The 13,797-nt window shown below is 35.9% G+C and overlaps 1 protein-coding gene across 4 annotated transcripts in view; it reads right to left on the bottom strand.

The window, feature by feature from the left end:
• Positions 1-723: 723 nt before the first annotated feature.
• Positions 724-13,797, bottom strand: part of HYCC2 (hyccin PI4KA lipid kinase complex subunit 2) — a 78,506-nt gene continuing 65,432 nt past the window's right edge. For 3 of the 4 annotated variants that reach the window (XM_072617238.1, XM_072617240.1, XM_072617239.1), the window contains 6 exons: positions 13,698-13,793; positions 11,294-11,410; positions 10,713-10,800; positions 7,302-7,461; positions 6,296-6,463; positions 724-2,216 (listed from right to left, as the gene is read on the bottom strand). In XM_072617238.1, the coding sequence (XP_072473339.1) occupies positions 1,615-2,216; positions 6,296-6,463; positions 7,302-7,461; positions 10,713-10,800; positions 11,294-11,410; positions 13,698-13,793 (1,231 nt within the window). In that variant the 3' untranslated portion in view covers positions 724-1,614. The remainder of the gene's footprint in view (positions 2,217-6,295; positions 6,464-7,301; positions 7,462-10,712; positions 10,801-11,293; positions 11,411-13,697; positions 13,794-13,797) is intronic. The other variant, XM_072617241.1, reaches the window with a different exon arrangement.

A 13,797-nucleotide genomic window follows, 5' to 3' on the forward strand; every position in this document is an offset into this window, starting at 1 on the left:
ACTGAGCAATATTAGCTCTGAACTGTTTTGAGAAATTATATGATTCCAAGACAGTACAGTGATAGATACCTCTGTGTGTGTGTGTGTGTGTGTGTGTGTGTATTTACTAAAGGCAGTATATATTCCCTTCTGTTTTCATGTCAGAGCCAAAAGACTCATAGAAACTGTGTATTATCTAAAATGATTTCTTCAATCAAATCAGAACTGATATTCTGAATGATACATTTTTGTAGCCTTTTACACAGTTTCCGAAAGCTAGTGAAACATTTATTATCTAGCTTACTGATACAATTTCAAAATTTTCTAAAGGATGAGGAAACCACTTTCAAATCAATGTTGAACATGTTCACAAACTGCAGTACACTGATGATTAAAAAGGTAATATGGTCCTTTTAGCAGAAAATATTTCAATACTCCCAGTGGGAAATTGTTCTATAAAAATGTATCATGTTGAAGCTTCAGTGATCTCCCCAAGCAAATTATCTGTTCCTGATGTACCTCCATGAAATATATAATCTGTCAGGACTGTAGATTTCTTAACCCAAAATATTTGACTGAATTTAGGCACACCTAGAAAGCACCTGAGAGGGCTTCACTAATAATCTGGTATCACTGAAGATGACTTGAAAAATTCCTGTTTATCTGAAGATGCACTTCCTTCAATTAGTTAATAATTCATAAACAAGAACTGTTCATCATGTGTAGGAAATAGGATACCCCATCTGGATTCTTGGATTTGTTTATTGTTTCAAACTTTAACCTGCTTACAGAATAACCCTATATATGTCCGGTGAGAAAGAGGGAAGACATTATGTTAAATATGGCTAAAAGCCATTAAAAGTGCATTACCATCTACACAATAAACTTAGATTCTTCTCTGCATTGGAGAAGACCAAAACCTGGTTTGAATGTTTCAGTGACTAAATGTTAACTTCCCAGAGTAAAAGAACTGGGAGAAAAGAGCTACCCTCATTTTAACAAAAAAAGTGCAGCAGACTGCCAGGAGCATGTCGGATCTCTTTCCTCCCATCTCTTTTCCCCATACTTCTTTTTTTTTTAAAAAAAAAAAAAAAAGGAAAAAGAAACAAAGAAACAAAAGATTGCACAAACTCAGAGAAGTCCAAAGTCATAGTAGAATCTCTGAGGCACTCCTGGTTTTGAGAAAAAAACATATGATCCAGTAGTTTTCATAGTTCTGTACAATGAGAGAACCCGTTTCTATTTCTTAACAAAGCCAAAGAATCATTTCATAGGGATCACATACACCATTTCCTCTAATGTCTCTGCAGTCTCACAGTGTTGAAATGGGACCGATCAGCCTACGATGGATTGCACATCACCCAAGGAGAAAGGAAGGCATGAAAAAGGCATACATTTTATACTGCTTCACAAACACATTTGGGGGGTAGGGGGGCGGCAGAGAGGAAGGGTAGGAGGGGAAAGAAAATCTTATTGCTGTTTCAGTACAAAATACAGTATGATGATACCTAAACAAAATCAAATCTGATTACAATGGTCAGTAGTTTCAGACTGTGGGATGAAGTTTCTTCTTGCACAATGAAATGTTTGGTTTTAAAAGATAAGAAGAAAGGGAAGAAAGTAGAACTTTCAAAACTACACCTGTGATATCAGCTGCATATTGAAGCTTGGGGAGCGAGACTGCTTAGTTAGGGGGGCTCCTGGGCTGAGGAGATCTTTACCTTCCCCAGCTTGACCTAGCCGGTCTTCCTGTAGACTGATAGTTGAAAATCGATTGGCATTGCTACCTGCTAAATTAGTAACTCCTTCAATGCCAACCCCAATGCTTGTACTGGCTTGACTGCCATTCACATAGTCAAACGATTTACTTGAGGAAGCACTGGCCGTCCGGATTAAACTCAAGCTATTAGCTTTTGGCACCACCTGGCCAGCAGGTAGGCTCAGGTGTTTCTTCATTGGTGTCAACTCAATGGAATCTACACTAAGGTCAGTAGGTTGATGCATGTACTGCTTACGAGCTACTGACTCTCGAGGGCTCTCGGTGGCTCTAATGGCAGAAGCTGTTTCTTTGTCCTTGGCTGAACGCCCACTTGCTACTTTCCTTAAGCTCCCCCTCTGAGAGGAGGATGATGGTTTGGTCCCAACTGGCTGACTGCTGAGGGAGGCCCCAGATGAAAATCCTTCATCTGCATCATTGAGGTTCACAGACTCCTCTCCTCCATTGACACCCTCAGCACCTAAAAAACAAATCAGACAGACTCAGCACAAGCTAAGTTAAATGAAGTAGAAGTTATGATTAGCATCACAACAGACTTCATCTGTTGTCAGGTTCTGTTTGTTGTACACTGATAATGACCTTGCCAAACAGTATTCCTGATAAATATACTATTTCACAATGATTTCCAATATGCTAGTATTCTTTTGTTCTGCATTACTCTAGTGCATGAAGACTCCATTAATATCCTTTTGCAGACAAGTCAACTGCCTCTTATTAAAAATAAAGTCAAGAACTAGATACCACAAGTAAATTTAGGCTTCATACAGCTTTCTTGTAGGACAAACTGCTGACACAATTCAGCACATAAATCTTCAGTTTAAGATAACCTTGCCTTTAGCCATTACCTAATGGAAAGTCAGTAGTCTTAGATTTTTCCACCATTTTGCAAAAAGATCAAACATAATGAAAACCTTTCTGAAACTGCTGTATCTAAAATTGCTGATATATTTGCCATCTGAAAAAGATCCAGTTCTACTAAACTACATGCAATTGTTTCAATTTTAAGTACCTCTTTTATGTAAAATGTTATACTTAGTCTATAATCCAAGAGTGCATAGAAGCAGCGATAGAGGTAAACCTTTTTAACATAAGGCTAGCTAGCCTTTCACTTGCAAACACAAAATTTCACAATCCTCTCAGTAAGTTTTACTTCTTCTTAGGACAGCTCTTAAAACTTATATTTCTCCATATCTATATACTATTGAATTAATGAATCCAGTAGCAAGTCTCTATGCTCTCTTACATGAAAACCTAAGCATCAACACCTACGAAAAACAATCTTGAGCATTAGGTCATGAAACAAAAAATATGTTTTATATTTTTAGAAGCAATTTTATTATCACGACTATTCCATCAACTTTCATCCTAAAATTCCGACTCAATCTATGGAATCCCTCTTTCTGGGACTGAAAGGGTAACAGAGAAGGAAGAATTTCAGACAACTCAATTCTTATTTTAGAATTATTATCAATATTCTTGTAAAAATCATTATTTCAAAGGCACACCTCTAAAAGGTTCTTTCTTAAAGTCAAGATATTACTATATGAGCCTCTTTATTTTTTTAAGAGCTAGATGTTTTGCTACATCATTAAGGAGTTACTTTTGATATATTTCCCCAAACCCCAAGAAAAGTTAACCTGAATCTTTGACAAGTAAATACCTTTATATTTATGTAACAATATTAGCCAAGATAATTTTTAAATAAATAGTTATGTGAAACATATTAAGAGAGGTGATTAAAGTCTCTTCTTTAATATATTCCCTTAAAAAAATAAAAGAAATGCCTGATTTTGAAAGGTCCTGGGAAAAACTGATAATCAAGCTACTCTTAAAAACAAAAACACCTTGTTTTATCTAGCGACCAACTTTTCTTTGGTCATCATGCAAAGCGCATGAGAGCACATTTGAAAAAAATAGCTGAAGCCACTTCCTCTCTCAACCTCTTTCTTCACAAGGACAGCACGTAATGTGCACTAGAATAACAATGTCAAACTCTATAAATACATATTACATCGCATTATAAACACATAATCTTTCAAGAAAAACAGCAAAATGTCCATAGAAAATACTTTTAAGTGCTTATAAAGTATGAAATACTAATAAATTATAAAGTACGTTTTCAGCAATATAAAGAGTGACAAGGGCACAAAATAACATTAGAAGTATCCATTTAATCAAGAGAGGAAAACTAAGACACTTGGTGCTTGCTTTGGATTATTGCTACATGCAGATTAGATGCTCAAGCAGGTCAGCAATATTAAAGATGACGATGGTAGAAAGGTAGTGCATGCAAAAAGTAATCAGTGGATCTCAAATACCCAGAAATGTTGTTTCAGTGTAGTGAAGCAGAACTGCAGTAGACTTGCAGATTCATTCAAGGTATTAACACTTGCTTTACTGATGATTTTAAGAATGCCTTCAAAAGTTACAGTTTCTTCAGATTGCCAAGTAATATTCTTACATTTGAGCCCCCTGCAACTCTTCTCTCTCTCTCCTTTTCAACATACAGTCAACACGATTCAAATATTTAAAATACAATTTCAGTGTCATGCCTGAAAAGTTTCCCCAAAGAGCAATGAATAAAGAAACAAAGGCTGTGGGTGGGTCTGTGTTTTCTCTCCCTTCCATTAGTTATAAAGATACTAACAACATACTGCAGGGTAAAGAATATACAAAAAAGAATACTGAAGACTAATATCACTGCATTTTCTTCTCTAATTTATGCCTCTATCTTTTATTTTAAACCTACAAATACGAGCACTAAGAAAAACCTTATACATATTTAACGAACTTAGCACCCTTTTCCTAGTTACATCCCCAAAATTTAATTAACAATTAAACGAGGTACTAAAATTAACCGTATAATACTTCTGGTCCTTTTTCAGGATGTTTTGACTTTTGCTGAATTAAAGAAAAGCTTTAATTTCCTAATTTCAAACTTTCTGCATTATCGCCTTTCTAATTAACAATGCACTAAAATCAACATAAAAATACCAACTGGTAAAGAAAGCCAAATAGGCTCATCCAACCCTCCTTTTATGCTAGAGTGTTAAGAAGCAGGGTTTTGTCCACTTTTAAGCAATTAGTATATTTGATATTTATTAAGTCTCATTTTCTCTTGTTTATGCAAGATAAAGCTGGCTCCAGGGAATCATGTCAAATTATGTAAAACTTCTGGAATGAGAAGGCTTTATCTTTTACAACCATTTAATTTGGGTCTCAAAAAATGGCAACAACGTCTCCAGATCCTTCAGGTCATGCACATGCAACACTGAGAAAAAAGAAGACCAATTTGGCCAAATAGCTAGGGAGTTAAAAGTAGCTTCCAATTCTTACTGAGCATGCTCAAATTTCTGATGCACCAAGGAGCAGGAGTCCTCCTAAAATGGAAATTAATTGACCCTTACAACTTAATTAACATACTCAAACAAAAGGTAATTTGCTTTGGTACATCAATGAATCAAGGCAGTTTTCACAGCAGCAACGTATTATATTGGAAAGGAACTCTGCGGTTTATTTGCACTCTTCTTCCAGGGAACAATTCCTGGGAGGCAACAATATGTACAGAATAGCTAGCAAGAACTTTCCTATTAGTAAGAAGCTGAGTGATCTTTAACAGTGAAAATACTACAGGGAACATTCTCAGAGTGAAAGTACCACTACATTAAATAAAAGTTGCTACTAGTACAGCTAAACTCCCAAGAATACATTTTCACTTCAGTGTTGGAAGTTACAGACAAGCAAATTAATAACAAGAGAAACTGGAAATCCCATTTCATTGCACACATGATTGGTAAATTCCAACATTGCTCATGATTCAAACTAGCTTAGTGAGCCTAACAAAATCATCCACAGACGCTACACTCTGCTTCAAAACTGGAGGTTGAACAGGAAATCACATATATAGAGGAAAATTGATGATTAAAGTAGTTAGAAACACAGCAACTTGATCTATTCAAATGTTAAAATGAATCAACACCAATAAAGATCTCCAATTAGCCTCAGGTAAATTTATTCTTGGGATCATTGGAAGTGGAGACGAGTCAAAACAACTCCACCTCAGTTCTCCTTCCTGATCAAAGAAGATAGATTTGTATTTTAGAGCAGTCTTCACAAGTTCTTTAAGTATCAATTCCTGAAGTTTTTGGAACCTAAACAGGCTTAAATTGGCAATCAGGGCTCGTGTTCATTGGATGCATTTTCCCTTAATGTTAAAGTAGACATGCTCAGTAATGAAAACATCCCAAGCCTTTGCAGGCCTCTTGAAGACGGCTGCTTGCCTTGTTATTAGCCATGCCAAGCTGTTCTTTAACCACACAGGGATGCAAACTCCAGGCCAGCACACATGATAACAAAAGGTTGTACCTGACCTGGTGCTAGGCATAAAGGGAAGTGTGTGTATTGCAAGGAGAAGCTAATACACCCTGGGATAGTGGAAACACACACTAGAATGGAAAGATGTTCTGCTTGGGGATAGGGAGCCAGGATCCTTCTCCAGGAACTGCCTCACTGACTTCTGCCTCCTCATCTCTGTCCTACCCTCTGTTGTGGCTGCTGCCAAGGTGGGCTCCGGCGAGCCATGCTCAGGGGTCCTGCGCATCAGCACCTCCCCCTCTTGCACACGTTTGATCCCTAGGTCTGTGGAGCCGTGTTGGATCGGGGAGCCAGGAATACTCGAGTCAGCCTCGTTTGAGAAGTCAAAGCCATCTGGGATTCAACATATAAAATTTTAGTGCTTTTGTGCTCTTCTATAACTTTCTGAGCATTTTGACCCAGGCAGATTAAGGAGGTTTATATGGATATGGTATTAAAAAACCAAAAATACTAACCATATGTAATTACATATGTGTGTACAATGCACATACATACGCAAGAAGGCAGATGAAAAATGTGTGAGCTGGCAAATGAACAGGACAGAGAAGTGAAAAAATATCATTAAAATGACAATAATATGCTCCTACAACAAGGTCAAGACAGCTTGATTATACAGGTACTATGTCCATGAGACACTGCTGCAATCAATACTTAAAAATAAACAAAAAGCTCACAGTAAATCAAAGACAACAATTTAAAACCTGAATCAATCCTTCTGGGAAAACTGCTTGGGTTATATTTTTGTATCAATCAGTTACAGTTTTGCTTTGTGTTGTGTTGTTTTTTTAATTAAAATTTTAGCTCACACGTGCACAAACTGAAATTCCTCAATTACAGTAATAAGCATATTTAATGAAAACCTCTCCCCTACTTTGCTGTTACTATTTTAAAAAGCAAAGATGAAAATTTTAATCTCTTGCCTTTCTGTACACTTGAACTATTTTACATTTCATCTTACTTGAAATATTTTCTGAAGAAACTTCATAAGGAAAATCTAAAGAAAACTATTAAGAGAGCTATGGACATTTCATATTTCTACCACTAAAAGTAACTAGTCAAATTTTTTTGGATTATTTGCACAAGGTATGCTAACAACACATAGTAGTAATGTACATTTGATTAGTAATAGAGCAATAATCTATTCACAACAATGGAATTACTGATGGCTCACCTTCTCGCCTCCATCTATGACGACGAATAGAAGCAGTTGTGATTGCAGTCCGAGAAATCCTTGGCACTGTGGGTGTGACCTCCACTTTAAGTACTTTCTGACCTTCTTGTGAAGAATCAGGAGCATCAAATGGCAATGAATTCTTCATGGCATTAGCAACCTAAAACAAGAGTAGGATGATAAAAAAATTCAAAAGCACTGAATCTATTATACTGATCCTTCTATGACACTTCACAATTGCCAAGAAATAGAATGTCAAATTATAAATCGCATGACTACGACCAATAAAGCATTCTTTTTCACTCCCAAACTTCATGGATTAATCTTTTTTGTTTGTTTCCGTCAAAGTCCTATAATACACATAAAAATATGTGAAACTGAGAACGAAGGCTGACAATAAGATCTCTCAATAAGCACTGGCTACCCCTGCTCATGTAGGGGTGCCCTAAAACATTCTGCCAGACGGGCCATGCCAGGCTGAGATAATGTCTGTCCTGTTACTCTATCAAAGCCTACTTTTACCACCAATGTTCAGGAGTAAGGGGTAAAGTAGCTTAAAAATTCTGACTGCCATTCTAACATACTAAAAACAGCCAAACATCCTAAGAGAGGCTGTGATTAAAGTGAACAAGGTTCAAAAGGAGCAGAAAGGACAAATTTTACATTACCCTCAAAATTTGTTTTTTGTTCTACTAATTTTTACTTTAACATAATTCAAAGGGCCAAAAATAAGGAAAATAAGTTAGGCTGTATACTTTATGTACCAATATATTGGTTATCAATTGCAGATGTAGAGAAGAGACCACAAAACACATAGAATAGAATTTGCTGAAGAAAATAGCTTGCTATATGAAAAGCTTGACTTTTTTTTTAAGCTGGAAAATAGACTCAAATACAAATAGGCTTGGCTGACATATTTTCATGGAAACTCTTTTTATTGTCTAATATAGAATCCAATGGGGGAGAGATTGCATAATAGTTCGTAACAGAATAAATTAGTGTTTAACAGATTGGCAAGCAGCTAGCCTACCTCACTTACTTATTTCTGTTAAAGTCACCAACACCAAGTCATGTTCCAGTCTCTCAGGTTTGCAACTTCAGTGTAATCATAAGTTCCTTACTCTCCTTCACTCCACATATCTAATCAGGTATCAAATTTTGCCATCCTTACCTCCACAATATTTCACACCATCCCCTTTTCACTACTCACATAACCATTACCTTACTTCAAGTTTTTCACCTCCCAAATCTGGGGACTACAGCAATGACCTTCAGTTTGCCTCCTTGCTTCAAGTTTTTCCTAACTCAGATCTTTCTTTCACATAGTTACCAAAGTGATTTTCTTTAAGCAAAGGTCCAACTATGTCACACCCCTACTCAGTAAACTATTACAGTATTCCCTTTTGTTTATAGGATCAAACATAAGCTACTCTTGACTCTTCACAACCTGGCTCCAACCTAACATTCCACCTCAGACATTTTTCACACATGACATTTCATCTCCTGTATCCATGCCTTTGTACTGGTCCTTCCCCATTCCTAGAATGCTTTCCCTCCTCAGAGAATCCTTTAGTTTCTTTAAGACTCAGCTTAAACATTATCTTTTATATAAACTTGTCCTGCTCTCCTAACTGCTAGTTCCTTCCTTCTCAAACTGTTTTGCATTTATTTTGTTCAAATTTATATATGCATATTGTTTCCTCAAACAAAACAGAAGTCTCTTGAGAAAAACTATTTTTATTTTTGTCTTTATATCCCTAATACCTAGCACACTTTTAGGCACTTAATAAATATCTGCTTCCTGATGACTGAATCACAAAGTTGGCTGTAGAATAAAATGACATTGCTAAGAGCTTTGCAAATGCAGGGTATTAGTGTTAGTAATTTTTTTTTAATAGTTACCATTTACTATTATTCTAACATAAACTTAGATGTGTTCAGATTAGAAAATATTGAGTAGAGCTCCTTCCTTGCTCTGACTGGAGAGAATGGAGGATGGACATTGGAGAACTCCTCCTAGATTCTCTACTCTTTAAGATGACACTGACATCATTTCCCACCTAGCTACCTTTCCGGACTTCATCACCTCCAGAAACACTGTTCTACAAGATGAAATCTACCTAGAAACTGAAGAAGTTAAATTGATTCTGTATCATTCTATAATTGATTCTGTTCTGTAACTGATCCTATTCTGTATTGCTATTCCATTTTGTATGACTGCTCTAGCCACATTTCTTTGTTGTCTCTTTGCCTAAAAGCTAAGTTCAGCTCTCTTGAGAATCACTGTTTTATTCTTGCCTCAGGAAAATCTGTTACCCTTGAAAAAGGCAGATGGACACCAGAACCTGATCTAATATCTTTACATCACCAACCACAATTCAAGGATCTCTGGTTTGTTATCCAAGGAAGTCTGGTCTATCTCTAACCTTGCAGGTGGACTCAAACATTGAACATTTCTTAGTCAAAGAAAGAAAGAAGAGGGTCACTGACAGTTCCATTCCCAATTTCCAACCAGTCATGCTTTCCCTACCACCAGGATGCTGTCTACTCTGTAACCAATCACATTGTTTTCCCCACCTACCCAATTCTGTTCTTTGTTCTCTGGTACTTCCCAAAACTATATGAAGGCTAGTAGGCCTTACCTTGTGATCTTTGGTTTATTGAGAGGCCAAAGACCCAATTTAATGGTTACTCCTAGCCTAACTAAAAAAACTGATTATGCAAAGACCACTGTCTTTCAGTTTACTTTAATTTTCAAAGGAAATGTAAATTCACACCTCCTTTCACCTTGAATGTATGATTTCATCATACCTTCCACCCTCACTTTTTGTGTTTTCTCCACAATCTGAATGAGAACTCTTTTAGGGCAAGAACTATCTCATTACTTTCTTTCTATCTCCATTGCTTAGTTCAATGCCTGGCATATAGCAGATGATTAATAAATGTTTCCTGACGCTGACCAAATAATAACTTTCATTTATTTATATAGCTCTTTATGGTTTACACTGAACTTTTCTCACAACCTTCCTGGGAAGTAGGTAGTACAAGTATTATGTTCCCCAAGAACCTGACTCAGTAAGAAGTAAGGTGACTTTCTAATTGTCACAGCACTTTCAGGTATCCAGAGCTGAGATTCAAACCTAGATCTACTTCTCCAAGTCTAGCATGCTTTGCACTAGACCATTTGTCTCCAATACATTCCTTGGTATTTTAACCTCGATGTATTTAAATTGCTTCATCTTAAACACTAAACCAAAAGATCAGGAAAAGCAACTTTGGACAATAATGCTCACTAGGATCAAACATCACAGTTTAAAAACACACGGGTCAACCTCATGTTCTTTATATTATTGTTTATGCAAATATTACTGGGTGCCACCCAATTTCCATGTCTGATAGCTTGTGTCTTACCAGTAGTGGTTGAGAAAAAAGTTCTAGCTGAGCTCTGTAAATAATGTCATCCAGTACTTCTTGGCCAAGATCCCACTGTCCATTATATCTACCAAGGAAACAAAGTGTCCGTTTTACAATAGTACTTCAATCCCAGTAAATTTTTTTAAAGTTTAAGGATCTCAAATTATTTTATTCCCAAGACATTTCACTTCAGGTTATAAGTCAAGGAAAATATGAAGAGTTAAATGCTAATGTTTCCTTATATAAAGGTTTCAGGTGGAAGAGGGCATAAGCTGGTATAGTGGCTATTGCATGGCATTCCAGGTAAACTAGGTTATGATAATCCTTAGTGCTGATATATACTAACAGTTTCTTATGAGAAGAAACTGCCACTCTCCAACTGTCAATCCTAATTATTAAACTGCTTTTTAGCTACTCTCAAAGCATCCCATAACTTAAAAGAGTGAATTACTAAAATCAGGAATTCAAGATAATTAATGTACCACAAAACAAAGGACAATCAGGACATATCAATACAAGAAAAGAAAAACATTAAAATCGTCCAAGGGCCAGTAAGATTTCAAATATAAGATACTTACATGGCATAATAAACACCTGTCAGAAGCTGCACCATAAATTCAGGATCCAATACTACTCGGCCACAAGGTTCTTTCCAGTGTTTTTCATTTTGTCGTGGAAACCCACTCACACAAAGCCTAGAAGACAAGTGTTTGCCTGTATGACCCCTTGAAGCATTGAAGTAGATACTTGGTTTTCTGTGTCCATGAATTAAATTTAACACAGTAACTAACTATCTTAGGCACTTTAAAATACTACAGTTAAAAAACACTATCATCAAATTAAATGGAAAGCTAAGTTGGAAATGCAAGTGATGGATACAAAAAGCAAATTCCAGGAATTTCCAAATAACCTGAAAGTGCTATTTCATGTTTTGTTTTGTTTTGTTTCTTATAAGAACCTAAAAAACTTGTGTGAACAATTCCAAATTCTACACATAAAAATCAATCTCAGTTCATGACCATTTTGCACAATTACTTGGAAATGAACATTAAACTGTAAATAAAATTGAAGACTGAGAAGTTAAAGTGGATTATTTATAACAACATTTTGTTAGGTGGGCCATTTAAAAATGGCTCATTTTTTAACTTACAAAATAGAAATATATCTTTAAAGAGGAATAATTTTTAACCATTTGATTTGACACATAATTTCAAATGTTATTGTGTAGCAAAAAAGGTAGGACAATAAAGGTTATTTTTCTTGTATGTTTCCAAATAGGTAAGATATTTTCAAAATTCTACTTAGGGGATAAGACTAGTAAACTACTTTCCCTAAATACCCCTTTCTAAGACAAATTATCATTACCCAGACAAAAATAAAATGTTTCTAACTTCATTCAAAACTTTAACAATATTTATTGCTTATGTATTATTTCCTAATTCCTATAGACTTAAGTAAAAGTACCAAATTGAAATTTGGATTTGTATGTATGCAGTTGCCACTTTAGTAATTTAAACTGTCACACACTATTTCTATCAGTTTAGAACTATGAGGATCAGCAGCAGACCCTGGTAAAAAAATGATGTTACACACTCCCTATGTAAACACACATTAATCAGACAAAAACAAATCTCTCACATTTATCACTTGTCTCCTATAGTGTTGGTGGTAGATAAACTTCAAATTAAGATTTCCTAGTGTTATAAATAATGAGTTGATTACCTACTTGGAGGTGTGCTACAGCAGCCCTGATATTCTTCTCTTAGCCAAAAAAACATTTTTTAAGTGTTTATTATGCACCAGGTCTACAAAAATGTTAGAGATTTGAAAAAAAGTACTACCAAGTACTACGGATACAAAAAAGGGCAATAAACAGCTCCTCCCCTCAAGTAGCATACATTCTAACAAGGGAAACAACTTATAAATAACTAGGCACATACAAGATATACAGAGTAGTTAGAAGGTAACTTGAAAGGGATAGGCATTATAGAAATTTTGCCCACTGAAAGAGTGTGCAGCCAGATGGTAATGGTCTCTTCCGAAGCTCATGTGTTAATGACTTTCTCTAAATGAAAGTATTGATAATAAATAATCAAATCTAAACTTGCTAAAGCAATATACATTTAAAAAAACCCAGAAAACATTTTTAGTTACTCAATTTTTTTTAAAAAAGGGAATATTTAACCTTGAACATATTTTGGTATTTAAACACTTGTGTATCTGGGAGAACATAAAACTTCAAACAAAATAACAAAAAAAAACTGCAAATGTTTAACTGCTTAGTTATCTCTCATTCTTTCCCCTGCTTAACATTCTCCATGCTGAGAACAGAACTGAATCAAATTTCGGAATAATGCAGAGGACCAATCTGAAGCAGAGCTGTGTTCTTTGTAACCATAAAGGATTACATAAATGGAAGCTGCTATTATTATTAAGGCTTAAGAGGAAAGAAACTGAAGTAGGCACAGGAAATTTCCCAATTTCCTGAAACAACTTATACCATCAATATGGTTTATGAACTGCCTCTATGGAGTGATTTTTGTTGTTCAGTTATTTAATTCATGTTTGACTCTTTGTGACCCATTTAAGGTTTTCCTAGCAAAGATACTGGAGTGGTTTTGCCCTTTCCTACTCCAGTTCATTTACAGAGGAGGAAACTGAGGCAAACAGGGTTAAGTAACTTGTGCAGAGTCACATAGTTATTAAGTGTCTGAGACCATATTTGGGTTTATGAAGATGAGTCTTTCTGATTCCAAGCCCAGTGCTCTATAGACTGTGCCACCCAGTTGTCCTGGGGTAATTAGGGACATCATTAAATTATTCATCAGGAAGAATTACATCTCTGACTTTTAATTTGTTACACAGCTTGGAAACACCTCTACTTCTGAAATAACTGAAGAGGGCATGCATGGTGATCAGTGGAGGCAGTAAGAAATATTCCTAGTACATAAAGACTAGTGATCAATTTTTCCCACTGCTCACCTGGAACCCATGCGGCACAGTGCCTGATAAGAGGAGGCAGGCATATAAACAATAGCTGAGTTGTAGCAGAGCATGAGAAAACTCAGGACCTCAAACCTAA

Source organism: Notamacropus eugenii, chromosome 6, assembly GCF_028372415.1.
Source record: "Notamacropus eugenii isolate mMacEug1 chromosome 6, mMacEug1.pri_v2, whole genome shotgun sequence".
Lineage (NCBI taxonomy): Eukaryota > Metazoa > Chordata > Mammalia > Diprotodontia > Macropodidae > Notamacropus > Notamacropus eugenii.